The sequence below is a fragment of the Mya arenaria genome, chromosome 16 (assembly GCF_026914265.1).
Source record: "Mya arenaria isolate MELC-2E11 chromosome 16, ASM2691426v1".
Lineage (NCBI taxonomy): Eukaryota > Metazoa > Mollusca > Bivalvia > Myida > Myidae > Mya > Mya arenaria.
In genome coordinates, this window is record NC_069137.1 from 31,474,425 (window position 1) to 31,495,390 (window position 20,966).

Here is a 20,966-nt window from a genome sequence, read left to right on the forward strand (position 1 = left end):
TGTCTGAAACCACATGGCCAATTCTATTTATAATTGGTATGTAGCCCCATGTAGTGATCCTTTATCAACTTTCTTATTAACCACTGACTAGTTGGCCATTTTAATCAGGTGAGCGATTTAGGGCAATGTCAGCTCTCTTGTAATACCTTTTGAATATGACACTATAACAACTACAGAGAATTTAGAAAATGAGAAGCTGCTATTAGCTTGTTTTGTTCTTGAAGTTCCCTGACACTACCTTTGTGTTCCTATATTCCACTTCAGTTCCCTGACACTGCCTTTGTTGACCTATATTCCATCCCAGTTCCCTGACACTACCTTCGTTGACCTATATTCTACCCCAGTGTCCTGACACTACCTTTGTTGACCTATATTCTACCCCAGTTCCCTGACACTACCTTTGTTGACCTATATTCTACCCCAGTTTCCTGACACTACCTTTGTTGACCTATATTCTACCCAAGTGTCCTGACACTACCTTTGTTGACCTATATTCTACCCAGTTCCCTGACACTACCTTTGTTGACCTATATTCTACCCCAGTTCCCTGACACTACCTTTGTTGACCTTTATTCTACCCCAGTTCCCTGACACTACCTTTGTTGACCTATATTCTACCCAGTTCCCTGACACAACCACTGTTTACCTATATTCTACCCCAGTTCCCTGACACTACCTTTGTTGACCTATATTCTACCCCAGTTCCCTGACACTACCTTTGTTGACCTATATTCTACCCAGTTCCCTGACACAACCACTGTTTACCTATATTCTACCCCAGTTCCCTGACACTACCTTTGTTGACCTATATTCCATCACAGTTCCCTGACACTACCTTTGTTGACCTATATTCTACCCCAGTTCCCTGACACTACCTTTGTTGACCTATATTCTACCCCAGTTCCCTGACACTACCTTTGTTGACCTATATTCCATCACAGTTCCCTGACACTACCTTTGTTGACCTATATTCTACCCCAGTTCCCTGACACTACCTTTGTTGACCTATATTCTACCCCAGTTCCCTGACACTACCTTTGTTGACCTATATTCTACCCCAGTTCCCTGACACTACCTTTGTTGACCTATATTCTACCCAGTTCCCTGACACAACCACTGTTTACCTATATTCTTCCCCAGTTCCCTGACACTACCTTTGTTGACCTATATTCTACCACAGTTCCCTGACACTACCTTTGTTGACCTATATTCCATCACAGTTCCCTGACACTACCTTTGTTGACCTATATTCTACCACAGTTCCCTGACACTACCTTTGTTGACTTATATTCTACCCAATTTCACTGACATTACCACTGTTTAACTATATTCTTCCCCAGTTCCCTGACACTACCTTTGTTGACCTATATTCTACCCCAGTTCCCTGACACTACCTTTGCTGACCTATATTCTACCTCAGTTCCCTGACACTACCTTTGTTGACCTATATTCTTCCCCAGTTCGCTGACATGTCCTTTGTTGACCTATATTCTACCCCAGTTCCCTGACACTACCTTTGTTGACCTATATTCTTCCCCAGTTCCCTGACTCTACCTTTGTTGACCTATATTCTACCCCAGTTCCCTGACACAACCACTGTTGACCTATATTCTACCCTAGTTCCCTGTCACTACCCGTGTATACCTTTATTCCACCCCAGTTCCCTGACACTACCTTTGTTGACCTATATTTTACCCCAGTTCCCTGACACTACCTTTGTTGACCTATATTCTACCCAAGCTCACTGACACTACCTTTGTTGACCTTTATACCACCCCAGTTCCCTGACACTACCTTTGTTGACCTATATTTTACCCCAGTTCCCTGACACTACCTTTGTTGACCTATATTTTACCCCAGTTCCCTGACACTACCTTTGTTGACCTATATTTTACCCCAGTTCCCTGACACTACCTTTGTTGACCTTTATTCTACCCAAGCTCACTGACACTACCTTTGTTGACCTTTATACCACCCCAGTTCCCTGACACTACCTTTGCTCACCTATATTCTTCCCCAGTTCCCTGACACTACCTTTGTTGACTTATATTCTACCCCAGTTCCCTGACACTACCTTTGTTGACCTTTATTCTACCCAAGCTCACTGACACTACCTTTGTTGACCTATATTCTACCCCAGTTCCCTGACACAACCACTGTTTACCTATATACCACCCCAGTTCCCTGACACTACCTTTGCTCACCTATATTCTTCCCCAGTTCCCTGACACTACCTTTGTTGACTTATATTCTACCCCAGTTCCCTGACACTACCTTTGTTGACCTATATTCTACCCAAGTTCCCTGACACAACCACTGTTTTCCTTTATTCTTCCCCAGTTCCCTGACACTACCTTTGTTGACCTATATTCTACCCAAGTTCACTGACACAAATACTGTTTACCTATACTTTTCGACTATTGCTAACCTATATTTAACCAAAGTTCCATGACACTTCTATTGTTGATATAAATTGAACTGCTATGTAAGGTTCTATCCTAGGTCCACCCTGACTCGGACAGAGCGAGGCTGTCCCCTCTTTCCTGTGATGAGTGGAGATGCAGACTCAATTGCAGCTATCAAAGGTGAAATTTCAGTTCAAAAATTCTTCAGATGGTTTAAATTATTTTGACATACATCTTGGGGTAACACAAAGTATATATAAGTTATTATCAGTCAGACCTTAGTATTTCTTACCAGAACAGGTGCATATATTTTCACATGAATAGGATAGTTTTTAATGACACACACTTTAAGCAGAATAAAAAAAAATTGAAGGTTTTTTTATTTTTTATTTCATGAACAAACTGTTTTTATTTAACAATTTCTGCTGAATACGATAGAAAAACTATGTTGAAAATTCCCTGACATCATTGCTAGGGCTTTCACATGATCCAAAGTGTCTTTATATACGAGGGTGGAATTGCAATAAAATCAACAAATTTTAACATTTTTCAACGAACATCAGCTCGCTATAAAATCTATTTCAGCTGTATATGACATATAAAATTTCAAACTGATACATACAATATAAAGGAAACTACAGCTTTTTCATTAACATGAGGTCAGTATAGCCCCCGCAGTTCAAACGTCAGAATCTAAAGTCAACGCCATAACTTCTCAAAGTAAGAGCCGTTCGCCGCAATACAACGTCAATGTCTCGCTACCCACTGCTGGTAAATGTCACTGAACCACTCTGACTTGTCAGAATACAGGTGTGTCTAAGCTTCACTCTGTAGTTCTGAAAGTCATTGAAGCGTTTACCTTTCAGTTCACATTTAAGTTTCGGAAATAGGGCAAAATCGCATGGAACTAGATCCGGCGAATAAGGGAGTTGGGGAAGGATCTCCGCTTCAAGCTGGATTGTCGCAGTAGTCTGGGTCTCCTCCGATCTATAAGCTGGTGCTTTATCGTGGTGAAGAATCCACCCATCATGCAACGCCTGTGGTCTCTTTAATGCCATCGCCCTGTACAAGTCACGCCTCTAAACCTTAAATGGATTTGTCGCGTTTTGCGTACTTCATCAAATATTATGATTAAAACTAATACTTATTCAATCCCATATTTTTAATCATAAACTTTTTTAAACAGTGTTTCATATAGATTTAATCAAGAACTAAATATTGATAAAAATGAATTTTGTTATATATCACTTTACCTTAGAATAGGAAGCACCTGTTACAAATTAGCCCTGCGGAACTGCATGGAGTAGAATAACACCGTGCACATCAAAGAAGACAATGAACATATGCTTTCCTATCGAGCGGGATGATCGTGCCTTTTTCGGAGGCGGGGAACCGGTAGTCTTCCACTGACTGCTTTGCTGTTTTGTCTCAGGGTCATAATTAAACTGCCATGGTTTCATTGCAAGTGACTATCTTCTCAAGAAAACGCGCACTCACTCGACTCATTTTCAAACTGTCTTTCATTATCCTCTGTACCGACCCATTATCCTCCATACCGCAACATCTTGCATATTTCATGAAGAGTGACTCGACGATCAGTGTCAACGATGTTGTTCACGGCCTCGACGTCGCTCTCCGTAGTTTGTGTAATCGGTCGCCCAGACCTGACGTCGTCACAAATGCTGTCCCGCCCCTCACTGAACCGCTTGTGCCACTTGTACACTAGCATTCACTTCACTGGAGTTTCACTCGATGCTTCATTCATCAGTTTAAGTGTTTGCGATTGAGTTTTTCTTAGGTTCACACAGAACTGTATCACTGCCCGTTTTTTCAATCTGTGTTTTGGCGTCATTTTAAACAAAATTTAATGATACCATTCAGTCTAAAATGCTTCCTTTGAAATAAACAAACAAACGCACTGACTTAAAACTTCACGTCATCACACGTTATTGACATCATGTCAAATGTGCAAACTTTTGCGCCGTTTTATTGGTTTCAATGTGAGTGGTCAACAAAACAAGATAATATTGTCATGGGTTATTTTAGCAACTGCGGAGGAATGCGCGACCACCTGTTTCCATAGTGATCACTACGTTGTGGTAATAACATGCTATACAATGAAACTCGCATTACTAATTGCAAATTACCTGATTATTATTGTATGAAAGTTTTAAAGATATGCTGCATATTGTTTTCATTTTATCAAGCTTTTCCACGAACTTCTGGCTATGCCCTCGTTTATGACACTGTCAGCAAAAATAAGCCATGCAGAGAAAAAAGTGACTTTCATTTTGCAATCATAGCTATTTTGTACATATTTTGAAAAGGTCCTTTTATTATGTTTACACTTATTTGATGTTTGTTTTGTTATACTGTCTCATGGTAAAAATTTGTTTTTGTTATGCTCCCTAAGGGAGGCATATAGTTATTGAACAGTGGGTCAAAGGTCAAGGTCATGGTGACCTGAAGCTGAAAATCTGTTTCCGGGCAATAACCGAAGAACGATAAAGGCCAGGTACCTCAAACTTTTTGGGCAGATTAGGCATGACCAGCAGATGTGATTTGAGTTTGGTGGGTCAAAGGTCAAGGTTGTGGTGACCTCAATATGAAAATCTATTTCCGAGCAATGACTGATAACTGAAGAACCTTTAGGGATAAGGAACTCAAACTTGGTAGGAAGGTTTGTCATGACCAGCAGATGAAACCTATTGATTTCGAGGTCAGTGGTTCAAACATCAAGGAAGTGGTGACCATAAGCTAAAAACCTGTTTCAGGCAACAACTGAAGAATGCTTAGGGATAATGACCTCAAACTTGGTAGGCATATTGGTTATGACCAGCAGATGAACCCTATTGATTTTGAGGCCAGTGAGTCAAAGGTCAAAGTCATGGTGACTTTAAGCTAGAAATCTGTGGCTCCAGAATATTTTATGATCAGCTTTTGGTTTGTTACTTGTACTGAGTTATTTAAATGTAATATAGGTAAGTATTCATTCGGCTTAAAATGCAATAAATGTTAATTCAGAAGCAATTTGAAAGTGTTCTGGGTAATTTATGAGTACAGGTACTATCTATTAAGAACGGCTTATATTCTCATGAGCCTGCAAGTCTTGCAATGGTAAAATGTTTGACTTTCACATACTTGAATACATAAAAGGGACAGACTGAGTATAAATTTCTTAAGCTGAGAAACAAGTACCCGAAAATATTAAATGACTGAATCAGTTATCTAGTGACACAGTAAACAAACCTTGGGTTGGGGTCCTGGATAGTGATGATTATTCTTAGTGTTTGTTGCTTTGCAGGTCGGCCAGATGGTGGAATCCTGTGCCACTGGAAGGACTCCAAGTACCTCAGTGAAAGAATTGAGGCAAGCCAAGGGAAAATTGTCATCGCAAATAATGTGGTATGGATTGACGAGTTTGTGTGATTTTAGCTTGTCTATTAAAATAATTTGGAGAGCTATAATACTCACCCTAGCGTGGTGACATAGCTTGGTTAAAGGGTCAGCTTGGTTAAAAGGTCACACTATAGGTTGATGCCCTAGCGTGGTGACACAGCTTGGTTAAAGGGTCACACTATAGGTTGATGCCCTAGCGTGGTGACACAGCTTGGTTAAAGCGTCACACTATAGGTTGATACCCTAGCGTGGTGACACAGCTTGGTTAAAGGGTCACACTATAGGTTGATGCCCTAGCGTGGTGACACAGCTTGGTTAAAGGGTCACACTATAGGTTGATGCCCTAGCGTGGTGACACAGCTTGGTTAACCCTTTAGCACATAGACAAGTGGCCAGATTACACCTCCCAGTCAATAGCCATCTTACTGATAAGCAGTCCTTATCTGCATAGGTACTTTTCTGGATATTTGAAAATGAGAAAATGAATACAGCAGTATGACCTTAAAATCAATGTTACTCCAAATAATTGTGTCCAAATCTTTTTTATGTGAATTCATTTTTTATAGATAATTAAATTATCTAATAAATGGTGTCAATGATGAAATATTAAATTATTTTATTTCAGCTGTGAATGTATTTTCAAGATGGATTTGTAACATTTCTTTGAAATGTCATAATTGCATTAAATCAAAGGGTAATAAAATGCTGGGATCGATCTAATTTTTATTACCCCTATCATAAAAAAGACCCATCTGGATTAAAAAGCCGACAATTTATGTTCTTGTGTATTAATACACAGAAATATGTCAGGAATATCCGGTGTCATCCAGCTGAGAGATCCAGTCCAAGGTGTCTGTTTAACTTTATTACCCCCTCATAAAATTGTTTACAAAAAAAGAAAGCCGATAAATGATTTTCCGGTATGAATAAAAAGATCTAGATCAAACAAAACGCTTGCACTTGACCTATTTTACAGCCAAAACTATGATGGACATTATATAAGCTTCACAGAAAATTTACCCATCATTTTCTCATTTACTAATTGTTTTTTTTGTTTGTAAACAAAATATTACCTTTAAGTAAATATAATCTCAATTGATTTTAATGGTAAACTGAACTGACGTAATATATTTAATGATTTACGCATCAATGAATTTGGGGGAAATTCCATACAGTACTTAGCTCGTGGTCTTATTACGTCACAATGGGATATCACACCTGCGATTGGGAGTATAAACACCTTCTCAATTTAGCAGACGATATTTTCAAGGAAAAATCAATACACAAAAGGTTAAACTTTAATTTTATAAACATCCGGGATATTGTTTACAAAAAGAAAGATGCAAAATTGAAATATTGAAATGACCCTATTGAAATATGCGGGCCATGCGTTTACATCCAGTAATGGATACGGTCGGCCAAATGCGTATACATCTGGTAATGCGCTATGTCGGCCTATCTCGTATACATGCGCTAAAGGGTTAAAGGGTCACACTATAGGTTGATGCCCCAGCGTGGTGACACAGCTTGGTTAAAGGGTCACACTATAGGTTGATACCCTAGCGTGGTGACACAGCTTGGTGACACAGCTTGGTTAAAGGGTCACACTATAGGTTGATACCCTAGCGTGGTGACACAGCTTGGTGACACAGCTTGGTTAAAGGGTCACACTATAGGTTGATGCCCTAGCGTGGTGACACAGCTTGGTTAAAGCGTCACACTATAGGTTGATGCCCTAGCGTGGTGACACAGCTTGGTTAAAGGGTCACACTATAGGTTGATGCCCTAGCGTGGTGACACAGCTTGGTTAAAGGGTCACACTATAGGTTGATGCCCTAGCGTGGTGACACAGCTTGGTTAAAGGGTCACACTATAGGTTGATGCCCTAGCGTGGTGACACAGCTTGGTTAAAGGGTCACACTATAGGTTGATGCCCTAGCGTGGTGACACAGCTTGGTTAAAGGGTCACACTATAGGTTGATGCCCTAGCGTGGTGACACAGCTTGGTTAAAGGGTCACACTATAGGTTGATGCCCTAGCGTGGTGACACAGCTTGGTTAAAGGGTCACACTATAGGTTGATGCCCTAGCGTGGTGACACAGCTTGGTTAAAGGGTCACACTATAGGTTGATGCCCTAGCGTGGTGACACAGCTTGGTTAAAGGGTCACACTATAGGTTGATGCCCTAGCGTGGTGACACAGCTTGGTTAAAGGGTCACACTATAGGTTGATGCCCTAGCGTGGTGACACAGCTTGGTTAAAGGGTCACACTATAGGTTGATACCCTAGCGTGGTGACACAGCTTGGTTAAAGGGTCACACTATAGGTTGATGCAAAAATATAAAATGCATTATTGTGTTAAACTCATTTGACTTTTAGATTATGGTGAGCTATTGTGATCAGTGCATGTCTGTTGTCAGTAGTGTGTCATCAACAATTGATTCACACAATATCTCCTCATAAACTGCTTGGACCCTTTGGATGAAACTTTAAAGAAATGTTCCTTGGGTAGTGTTTTTTTATACCTTCGACAAACAAAGTTTGAAGGGGGTATATTGGAGTCACCTTGTGGTCGGTCGGTCTGTCCGTCCGTCCGTTTGTCGGTCGGTCCGTTGCAATTTACCTTGTCCGGAGCATAACTTAAAAACTGCTGGATGGAATTGGATTAAACTTCATACAATGATAGAGCATAATGAGAGGAAGTGCAGTGTACAATAACCATAACTCTATTCTTGCTTATTACTGAGTTTTTGCCCTTTGTTGATTTTGTGTGTCCGGAGTATAACTTGAAAAGTACTGGATGGAATTCATTGGAACTTCATACAATGGTAAAGCACAATGAGAGGAAGTGCAGTGTTCAAGAACCATAACTCTACTTTAGCTAATTACGGAGTTATTGCCCTTTATTTGTTGTTTTTTGCTGTCATATATTTTTCCAGACATTAACTTGCAACTCTATTTCAGCCAGTTACAGAGTTACTGCTCTTGTCCGGAGCATAACTTGAAAACTATTGGATGGAATTTAATAAAACTTCATACAGTGATAGATCATAATGAGAGGAAGTGCAGTGTACAGGAACCGCAATTCTATTTCAGCCAATTACAGAGTTACTGCCCTTTGTTACTTTTTCTTGTCCAAAGCATAACTTGAAAACTATTGGATGGAATTTAATAAAACTTCATACAGTGATAGATCATAATGAGAGGAAGTGCAGTGTACAGGAACCGCAATTCTATTTCAGCTAATTACAGAGTTACTGCCCTTTGTTACTTTTTCTTGTCCCGAGCATAACTCGAAAACTACCGGAAAGAATGTAATAAAACTTTATACAATGATACAGCACAATGAGAAGGAGTTCAGTGTACATGAATTATAACACTATTTTATCAAATTACAGAGTTATTGCCTTTTTCTGTGTTGTTTTCTTTTGTCCATACAGTAACTTGAAAACTACTAGATGGAATTTCAGAAAACTTCATACAATGATAAATCATAATGAGAGGTGGCGTTCGGGGGTATTAATCACCTTCAGGGATAGCTCTAGTTAAAATTGTTAAAATAATACATTCCATGCACAACTCTATTGCCATGGCATTCGAAAGAAAAAACTTATTGACAAAAGCTGTAAGGCCTACAGCTGAGATATTTGGTGTGTAACATTGTCTTGTGGTCCTCTACCAAGATTGTTCAAATTAAGCCTCTGGGGTCAAGGGTCAAAATAACCATGCCCTTGTGATTAGCTATTTTTTTATAAAGATATATAGGAAAATCATTAAAAATCTACTTGTCTGTAACAGCTGGGCCTAGACCCTTGGTATTAATAGTATGTAGCATCATATAGTGGAACCTTTTGAAAATCATCTTGTCTCAAACCACAAGCCCCAGACCTTGTTATGTTGATGATATGATGGCCCTCTACCAAAGTTGTTCAAATTATGCCCCTGGGGTAAAAGCTGAGACTCTTATAGGGAAAATATTTTTGTCTGAAACCACTTGATCCAGACCCCTGATATTTTGTATGTGGCATCATATAGTGGTCCTCTACCAAATTTATTCTAATTATGCCATTGGTGTCAAAACTGGCCCTGCACCAGGGGTCACAAGTTTCCTATACACTCACATTAGAAAAACCTGTCTAAAACCACATGGCCCAGACCCTTGATAGTTGTTATGTAGCATCATATAATGGCCCTTGACCAAGTTTGCTCAAATTATGCCTCTGGGGTCAAACCCTTTTGACCTGTCTTATTTTTGAACCTACATCACTTAAATTTGGGCCATGTGGACAGTTTTGAAAACAAATATCAATATTATCATTGGATGAACTTGTCTGTGACCTTTTGATGTACTTTTTATTTTTGAAGCTATAGCTATGAAATTTGGACCATATGTACAGTTTTTAAAACAAATAACAATTAGATTCTTGGACGACTTAAAGTGTGACCTTTAGACCTATTATTATTCTTTCGATTGTATGGTATTTTCTAACCTGCCTAGGCGCAAACATGGTAAACATGGATCTTATGTTATATACGCAAAGCCTAATCTTAAGAAAAAAAGCAAATTTTATTTCAGACATTGAAAAAAAAACATGGCAAACAATATCCAAAATATTTACACTATACTGTCAGCAAAATGTGTCTCCTGTGTTCTACCACATGTTTGGACCGATTACAAGAGTCTGCCATTAGAACAGCTCTGTTCTTCGTAACAAAATAAAGCAGATGGTCGCATTAAATTGATGGTTGTAATCTTGTCACTTTTGTTGGGGGTGTCGGGAATTTTTAAATGACAAACCAGGTTTGTGTATTACAATTTTTACTGACTTGGCCATTTTGGATAGAATATCGAAAAAATTCAGATCGATTTTTAACCATTTTCTGTTTCTGAAGTCAGTTCAGCGCGGTCAAAATCGGTCCAGACTGGCAAATTGTCGGTGTTTAGAAGTCCTGTTCTTCACAGTCATGTTGGTAGGTGAATTTGTAATTATGTTGTAGTTGTGATTGGGAGCCTTATGTTTCATGTTTCAGCTGTTCAATGCCCTAGAGCTGAAGGGCAATGCAGTATTTCCACAAAAAAACTCTTTTGCGGAAGAAGAGTTAGGCAAGGGGGATAAATCTGCACTTCAGTCCAAGGAAGGCAACCCAGTGATTGCAAGAGTTCCCTGCCTTCTGCCCAGTGGTACCCAGGGAGGACAGGAGGAGGCGAAGACCATGTCTAGCACCCAAAAACGCCTGTTTGGCAATGGTGGAGATGAAGAAAAACAAACTTTAAGGTATAGATAGTTGTCCATTGTTATATATTTAAACAGCGCAAAATATAGATAATGTAAAATTTTAAGTCCTGAAGATCGCAAAGTCGGCTACACGTTATTAACATGTTACATTTTGTTTGAGTGATCATTCAGTAATATTTGTTGAATTATTGTTTAATAAATGACAATTTATTTGTTATTATTCTTCTTTAACACTTTTTATTAAAATTACATAATACATTTTACTTGAAAAATTCTAAAATCAACAGAAATTGACTGCTTGATTTCCATGTTTTGTTGATTTCTGTTGTTGCTTTTAATTATAAGTGTGTTTATATTTTTTCTCACACTTTTTGCTCAATGTAATTCTTTAATAAGCGCTAATTGTGCTTCATTATCACCTCAAGCTGATGCCCGAGTGCTATTGCAGTATGGTGTGAAAAACTATGAGATGATTGAGTTCAAGATACTGATTGATAAATAGGTGTGACATAACAAATCTGGACCATAATTTTTGCTTCATAGTAACAATTATTTCGAAATAGCAATTTCGGGTAATTGATTCAAAATTTAGTTAAACAAAGAAGGAATAAAATCGGGACGGAATTTTTTTTTTTTCGAAAAAGCGATAATTTCGAATAAATTGTGCTTGAAATAGCGGTGTTTAAAGGTCAAAGGTTACTTGACTATATTTTGGGTCCACTCAATATTTCTTGAACTGCTTTAAGGATTTTGAAACATTTCCCCTTGACTACTGTCTTTGATAACAAAAACAACTGTCTTTTTACTTATCATGTTCTTGGTTGAATTCAAACATGTTCTTAATGCATTACATAATATGCTACAGTTAATTGCTATGTTAATGGGAATTCTCAGGACCACTTACAATGGTTGAAAAAATCCTAAAGCCTTTTAACGTTGACTAGTCAAAGAATAAGGAGAGCTTTACTTCTCACTCTAGCCCAAAAATGTTATGCATGTAGCCACATTTAAGTCAATACCTCGCAAAATACATCATGTATTGCATTGAAACTTGCATGTAGGCATGTCTTCCCAACTATCCAACCTATTTTAAATATCAATGCAAGATTGAGAAAAATGCTCCCATTTGTCCAAAATTGGTGTGAAGTTTTAATTTCAGTTAGATATTAAAAAAAATTAATAAGAAATACATAATGAAGTCAAAGCTCAAGTTTGCAATGACCTTGAGGGGAAAAACAGCAACTCTATATAAACTAAGAAAGGCTTGCAACGAGGAGCTTCATACTTGGTATGCCAGTTGGTTATTGACTAGTAGCCAGTCATACATGTGATAATGTCCCGGACGTCCGGGATTGTCCCGGAAATCGTATCTCTGTCACGGAGTCACGGAGGGTGCATGTTTGTCCCGGAAGATCATAAAAAAAAAAAATGAAAAAAAAAATCTCGGAATCGGAATCGATTCTCTTAATTTTACCAAAGTAAGTCAGCTATTTTGCCTGTCCGGGACACTGGTCGTAAAACACAGGACATGTTGACACTAATCCGTTAATTGGTACGTGTGTCGTCCAGGTCATCGTCAATCACCGATAATTGATCTATCGGCCTATTGTTGTGCTTAACGAGTGGTGGAGGGTTCTTGTATACAAATTCATTGTTTTCATATGGAATTGTTTGGTCTTATGAATGATAGCTTTAAATTGATGAATTTATATTTTTCACACATTTTACCGACAAACGAGCATGAAGGTAAGTTCAAAGAAAGTGACAAAATGAGAAGAAAAAAAATTTAAAACACGGAAAACATCCCATGTTCCTTTCAAATTTCAAAGTCGATATACTTTAAACAACTTACGCGTCCATAAGGAATTTTAGTGTTTTGAACTTTTTTTCGAACTATCGTGTGTATTTTTACGCCGAAATAAAACTGACGATATGGGGTTTACAGGTGGTTATATAGAGTGCTTTAATCACGTGACCATGGTAAGTCACGTGATCGCTTTATACAGCCGATTGTTGACACGTCTCTATCAAAATTATATGCATCTCCAAACGGAAAAAAGCTCATCGACTGGAAAATCTTCTTTATCATCTGGAAAATATTGTGTGTCATAAATTGCAAACGTTTTAAATGTGATGAAAAAATAAATATTTTGTAACGCATGTTCTCAAAAGCGCGGGAAAACAGGTGCCCGTATAGTTGTTTATTTCCTGTTTTGATGAAACCGAAAGTAGACTGCATAATTTATCCTCCTGGTTAGCACTTCATTTAAAGCCTGGGAAAATATCTGGTGGTTTTATTTTTTCAAGAAAAAAGCAGAAAAAACACAACCATGTCAAGTAAAAAATACGTCTTGGCAGTCAAAATAGGTACATTTTCCCGACGTTAAAAACGACTAAAATAGCCCCAGATATGCTCTAGAATGCACCACAGACGTTCCCCATTTAAAAAAAATCTGGGGGGGGGGGTATGCCCCCCTAGTGTGCGTTGACATTACGACGAGTGTCCCAGAATCGACCCAAGAAATTATCACATGTAGTAGGTGACCCTTATTGATTTTGGATCAGTCAGCAAAGGTCAAGGTTGCAGTGACCTTGAGGGAAGAAATGAGTTTTCAATAATAACTAAAAACACTTAAACCCAGGAACTTCCTATTTGGTATGCCAGTTAGTCATGACTAGTTGATGACCCTTATTGATTTTGGGATCAGTTATTCAAAGGTCGTAGGTCAAGGTTGCGGTTACCTTGAGGGGAAAAAATGGTATCGGCTGAATAACTAAAAATGCTTGAACCTAGGAACTTCATACTTCAGGTATGCCAGTTGGTCATGACAAGAAAATGACCCCTTTTGATTTTAGGGAAAATGTATCAAAAACCGTAAGCCAGTATGCCATTAGCATTAGGTATTTTAAGTAAATTTAATTGTACTTGTTTACCTATGTATTTTACAGAGAGGATGGCCCAGCCCTGTGTATAGGAGGTACAATATTGCGATGGACAGGTCAGCATGGGAATATAAGAGAAAGGAAGCCTAAAAGCATCGCCAAGACAACCATCTACAGAGACCTTTTCACTGAACACAAAGGCTATCAGGACAGTAACAATGCTGTTAAGTCTTATTCTACATGTGATCGATCCCAGAGTTTGTGTAGTTGTGGGAATGACCTTGATTGTGAAATAGAAAATACGTTTCAAACCGGCAAGAAAGAACGATATTCATCAAGGAATGGTAGAACAATATTCAAATCTCTGTTCTCAAAGAAATCCGAAGAAATTTCTTGTTGCCATAGTGACAATGTAGCCAAGGAGATGCGGATCATTGTCCAAGGGAAGGTTGGGCAGGTGGTCCCTATCAATGCTGTGCTGGAGAATGTAGGAACAACAGCCATCAAGTTCCACTGGCTGGTAAGACCCCTCTCCATAGTTTCATTTAATCAATCACAAAATGGGGTTTTGGTAAAGTGTGGAAATGGTTAATAATTTGATGAAGAAAACCAAAACTAAATCATAAGGCTTTAAGTTTCTCTAATAGCCAATGAAATTATATTGAAATTTTATAACAGAAAATGGAATAGAACTGGCAAATTATAAAGATGCAAACATTTTATTGCAAGTTGGTCGAGAATATGGCCATAGGTCTGTACCTCAAAGGTCAAGGTCACACTTGACCCACTGACCTCAAAAATGCTTAAACGTCAAAAGGAGCATAGTTGATAGGTTTGTCTGGTCTGAGCCTTATTTGAGCTTTATCTTTACTATGCATTGAAATGATAGGACTTTTAAAAATACTTGCCAATGGGGTTCACAATGCTGAGGGGTAGTTTCTCAGGTACATGTATTGTTCAACTCGATGTTATTCTGTGTGGCAAAAGCATGTTCTTACATGCTATTGCCCCACAGAATAACATCAAGTTGAACAATACTTGATTTGCATTGACGGATTGATGCATCTGATTTGTAATGATGGAAAGTAACTGACATTCTTTGTATTCTCATGATGAAATGTTGATTATTTGTATCAAAATGAACTACTGCAGATTCATGGTTTGTATATGAGTAAAATCAAAACTCACAGAACAGGTAGTGGAGTTTCTGAGGTTAGTCCCTAGCGCCAATCTATTGTTATTTCGGTGTCTAGTTATTACGTTCTATTCTTGTCTCTGTTCTTTTCTCACATACTTCATTTCTATCTGACTACATTCTATCTCTCCTGCCCTTCCTCCCATGTAGAAGTTCCCGCAGGTGAAGCCTCTACCGATTCCTCGTCCCACTAGAAGGCCCTTTTATTTCAATGATAATGATGGTAAGTTAAACTGTATTCCTCATTTTTTGTAACAGATTTGTGATGACAAAAACAATTAAATTCTGTAAGAATGCAAGGTTTTTTTCAAACTAACTATTATTCGGAAAATGTTTGGGTCATGTGATAGCCTTATTGGTGTTGATGTTGTCAGCATACTTTAAAGTTAAGCCTCGGCCTTTACCCATTTGTTTTAAACCAGTCATTAATATTAAATGAAACTTGATACTCATGTTGCAAGAGACAAAAGCACTTTCGTGATTCCTACAGGTGTAATAGTATAGGGGGACAAGGGAGTAAGCTTACGACCCTATGTTATTGTGGTCCCAGCTGCCAAGTAACTTCACTATGTGAAACCATATATTCGTTTTTTCTACGGTAATCATCGCTGCAGAAAAGCTGTTTGTGCCAGTGGTATTGAGAACCAGTTTCTTGGTTTATTCATTACATACCATATATGTGTATATGTCTTGCTATAGGTGTAATACTCCCGAGAGACAAGCTCTACGTGCCAATGATATTCCGGTCCCAGCATCCCGGTATCTTCACCGAGACATGGAGCCTCAAGACATCGCCAGAGCTTGAGGGTGGGGCAGATATTAGGTTCATCTTCAAGGGTCTGGCGCGTCTAGAGGAAGACTTCACACATGACGTTGCCAGTTTTGAGGTGAGGTGTTAAATTTATAATAGTTAAACTGTTTACCAGTAATAAAGTTGCTTATTATTTTCAACAACAGCTAGAAGCGGATGTGATCTAGTCTAAAGACACACTTTATTGTTTTGTACAATACAGATATATTTAAAGGAGTACACAGCTTGAAAAACCTTATTTAACAAGCCCTTAAATAACTTATTTATTCTTTACCTTCATTATTCCAAATAATTATTTTATAAAAGTGTTGATATCAGATTTTTACAACTTTTTGACGTTTTGTTTGCAAACAAACAAGAATTGATCATGGTTATTAAGGAGGATTTATGTCACACTAACTTGAGAGCGTCTGTCGATCCTGAATCTCATTCAGAACCTATGCACGTATTTCAGTCTTAATCATACGTTTAACATAGGACCTGTGAATCATACAATATGGAAAATGTACACAATTTCTTAAACACGCTTTCATCCCAATATGGAAATACATTGTGCGGTCACATGTTGAAAATGAGTCTACGATTGGACGTATAAATTAGGTATAGAATAATATGCCATATTGTATACCCAGGCTGAGCTAGAACACAGGAGAGGCTGGTCCATTTGTCATTGGGAGGCTAGTCAACTCCAGAAAAGGGCCATTTTTGCAGCCTCAGTACAACACATCCAACTTGCAGAAGAGCCTACCTACCTGTCGTTTGCTGAGATGTTCACCAGGAAAAATCCAGGAGTAATATAGTTGACTTACTTAAAATGTTTAGGATCTAATTATAGTAATTTGCCAGTCGGTGTAACTCACAACCTGCTTTGTCATGTTACGCTGTAGCATTCATTTTTTGTCCTCATAAAATATTATACCAATGGAATCTTGCCTTTGACTATAAAGATAAATATCTTGTTTTGAAGCTGGCCTAATGCCTAGGCCCTCTACACTGTCCTTATGCTCAAGTAAAGTCTTAGTTTTGTTGTCTGCTTCAGTTTTACTACCACGCTATGAGTGTATCGGGGCTGCAGTTGCTCTATTCCATGATTGCAGTGGAGACAGGCGTGGCATCAGGGGAAGTCACCAGTGTTAATCAAGGGGAGGCAACCCAATATGACAATGTTGTGTCAGTAGCGGAATTACGACAGGTAATCATAATAGAGTGGTGTCTTTCAACAACAAAATGACACCAAAATGCATGAAAGAATTGATAAAACTGATGAAGCACCATGTATATGAAGATTATAATTATAATTTATATAAAGCACATTAGATCTAAAAAAAGAAAAAAACCCAGTGGAAACTGAATCTCACAACAAAGGCTGCAGCTGACAACCTGGTTTTGTTGCATTGCAGCATTTCTCGTTCACTTTTTAATGATTGTTTTTTTAGGCTCCCAAAGGGAGGCATATAGTAATCAAAGCGAAAGTCCCCATGGTTTTCGCTCAATATCTAAAGAACACTTAGACCCTGGGACCTTAAACTTGGTAGGCAGGTTAGTCATGACCAGCAGTAGATCCCTTTTAGTTCAAGATTGTGGTGACCTTAAGCGGAAAATCCATTTAAGATCAATAGTTAAAGAACACTGCAGCTTTGGGACCTCAATCCTGGTGGGCAGGTTGGTCATGACCAGCAGGTGAACCTATTGATTTTGAGGTCAGTCAGTCAAAGGTCAAGGTTATGGTGACCTTCAGCTGGAAATCTGCAGTTTAAGGTTATCTTATGGTCAGTTATTAGTTTGTTACTTGTAAGTTCATTTGGATCATTTCAACCTTTGACCTCTTACCTTGAGCTTTGAGGTACAGACCAAGATCTTGTGCGCGGCATGAAAATCTTTTGAAAATCACTTCTTCGGGCCAGAAAAAAATGTCCATAATATCTGGAGTTAAGATACATTCAGAGTATTTTTTCTTGAATAATTAAAAGACGAAAATAAGGCAGAAAATATTGATTTATTAAATTTGCCAGAGATCCGTAATATCCGGACAATACCATGTAACATACTGGAGATCATGTTACTCTTGTTATCCAGATGCTCCTGAGTCTGCCAGACAGTGATGAGAGCAACTTCCAGGCTAGTTCCACAACCACAACCCCCACCCTTGATGAGGAAGAGAAGGTGGATGGGGATCGAAAGGAGGGGCTGTTACGGCAATTGTACATTGATTTGCAGTGTCTGAGTTTTCAGCCCTTGTTGAATGTTGAGTCTGTGGACCAGAGGAAATACCAGTGTGTGTAAGGGACCATGAGAGTTTCAAATGTATTAAGATTCACAAATTTTAAAGACACAAACATCTCTCTTATTATGCCCCCACAAAGTGGCGGCATATAGGGTTGCCCTTGTCCGTACGTACGTCTGTCTGTCTGTACGTACGTACGTCCCGAAGATTGTTTCCGATCTAATTCTTGAAAACCGTTTGTCCAATCCTCACCAAACTTTAAACACATGTTTGTGACCATAATATCTTGATCAAGTTCGATAGTCATGGAAATCGCTTTAGTCATTCAGGAGTTACGGCCCTTTTTTGCCAAAAATACTTCAAAAATATATGTTTCCAATCTAATTCTTGAAAACTGTTTGTCCAATCCTCACCAAACTTTAAACACATGTTTGTGACCATAATATCTTGATCAAGTTCGATAGTCATGGAAATCGCTTTAGTCATTTAGGAGTTACGGCCCTTTTTTGCCAAAAATACTTCAAAAATATATGTTTCCAATCTAATTCTTGAAAAGTATGTGTCCAATGTGGATCCAACAAGTTTTTTCCTGCCTGAATGGCGCCATATAACCTATGTATACAGTCTTGCGATGCCGTAAAACCCAACTCAACTCAACTTATCCTATATGTGCAGATTATCCTGAATAATCATTATGGCTTATTTTCTGTGACAAAAAATCGAAGTGGGGGCATCCGTGTCCTATGGACACATTTCTAGTATTCTTTTTACATCTTACTGTTTCTGAATATGATATAAAATAGGGATGGCAACGAGTAGTGAAATTGGTACTCAAGTACTCGGACAATCTTCCGATTGAGTACATGGGTACTTGATTACTTTGAAAACTTGAATTAATTTTAAGAGAGACAAGTTTATGTATGTATATATTGGCCATTTTCATCAATAAGTTTGTCAATGTGTAATTTACTATAACAGAAAAAAAACCTCTTTTATTTTGTCCATTTCATTTCATTTTAAACATGAATATGTGACACTATATAGTGTATGAAATTTAATAGCATATTACATTCAACTTCAAAAAACGAATTCAAAGTTCGCTCGTCAACTTGCATTGTTTGGTGAAAACTAATTGGTAATCAATATATTTGTGAAGAAGATAGACCGCAATCAAAACATCGCTAATTGATATCAGTGCTAATTGCAAATAAGGGCCCTTTGTTGACAGTTTTTAAGTTTTTATACTCTCACAACAACTGTCATTTAACATTTAGGGTCAATTGTGTACATTGAGGGGATTAGAGGGACCGTACATTGTCTTGTTGGCAACGCGCCAGTACTGTAACATCTTCTATATATCGTGTATTTAGTGAATTTTAATTTTTTAGTACTCAAGTTGTGAGTTAGCACTCGGGTACTCGCACGATCGATCAAGTACTCGGGTACTAGTCGCCATCCTTAGTATTAAGTATTCTATTGTTGCTTAGGACAATGTTTTCATGTGTCCTATACATGCTTGCTCATAAAACATTGGTGTACATGTTTGTTTCTTGTGGCATATTTCAGGTATGGGCTGTTACAGGCAGGTGTTGACCAGACAGTGGACAGTTCACATTACCTGTCACTCTTCTACGACCTCTTGCCTAAGGAGCAACCCAACAACAAGGAGGAGGAGGAAGAAGACGACAAGATCAAAATACAGAAAGGTGCAAAAGCAAAGCCAAAGGTATATTTATGTGCATATATTACTGGAGCAATATATACAGATCACAGAGCCATCAGTGGAATAGGTTGCAGGGATGGAAATAGGCAGCAAACTAAATAAGAAACTTGTTTTTATGTCTGTTTTATAACCAAGTTAAGGAAAGATTGGACAATTGTTTAAAATTTACTGGTGAAGGATATGCGCATGATCAATGTACAGATAGGCAAAGATTGGATAAAAAATGTTGATAATTAACAGAGCGATAAAGTGTTCTTTGCATATTTCAGGCTGAAAAGCAAAGTAAAGTGATAAAGAGTGCTAAAGGGGCATCACCAGTTGAAAAGAATGCACCGATTGCCTCCCCTGGAATCCCTCCTGAAGAGGAGGATATTCTGGTCTTCTCCCCTGTTTCTAAATATAGGAACCTGACAAAAGAGAAGAAAGATGAACAGGTGCTTGCCATGTACGATGAAAAAATGTATCTGGAGGTGAGTTCAGCTTGTCAGTCATAAGCCATTGAGTCAGTGCTGTATATGTGCAGGTGTACAGTATATCGATGTTGTATATTTGCAGGTGTACAGTATATCGGTGTTGTATATTTGCAGGTGTACAGTATATCGGTGTTATAAATTTGCAGGTGTACAGTATACCGGTGTTGTATGTTTGCAGGTGTCCAGTATATCAGTGTTGTAAATTTGCAGATGTACAGGATATCCTTGTGGTTTATTTGCAGGTGTACAGTATATCAGTGTTGTATATTTGCAGATGTACAGGATATCCTTGTGGTTTATTTGCAGGTGTACAGTATATCGGTGTTGTATATTTGCAGGTGTACAGTATATGGGTGTTATATATTTGCAGGTGTACAGTATATTGGTGTTGTATATTTGCAGGTGTACAGTATATCGGTGTTGTAAATTTGCAGGTGTACAGTATACCGGTGTTGTATGTTTGCAGGTGTACAGTATATCAGTGTTGTATATTTGCAGGTGTACAGTATATCATTGTTGTATATTTGCAGGTGTACAGGATATCCTTGTGGTATATTTGCAGGTGTACAATGTATCAGTGTTTTATATTTGCAGATGAACAGGATATCCTTGTTGT

General features: G+C 38.3%; 1 protein-coding gene across 2 annotated transcripts in view; it reads left to right on the forward strand.

The window, feature by feature from the left end:
• The window catches only part of LOC128222662 (uncharacterized), a 38,311-nt gene extending 22,361 nt beyond the window's left edge, over positions 1-15,950 (forward strand). For both annotated transcript variants that reach the window (XM_052931763.1, XM_052931764.1), the window contains 5 exons: positions 2,503-2,585; positions 5,710-5,810; positions 10,836-11,080; positions 13,991-14,444; positions 15,819-15,950. In XM_052931763.1, the coding sequence (XP_052787723.1) occupies positions 2,503-2,585; positions 5,710-5,810; positions 10,836-11,080; positions 13,991-14,444; positions 15,819-15,824 (889 nt within the window). In that variant the 3' untranslated portion in view covers positions 15,825-15,950. The remainder of the gene's footprint in view (positions 1-2,502; positions 2,586-5,709; positions 5,811-10,835; positions 11,081-13,990; positions 14,445-15,818) is intronic.
• Positions 15,951-20,966: the final 5,016 nt, after the last annotated feature.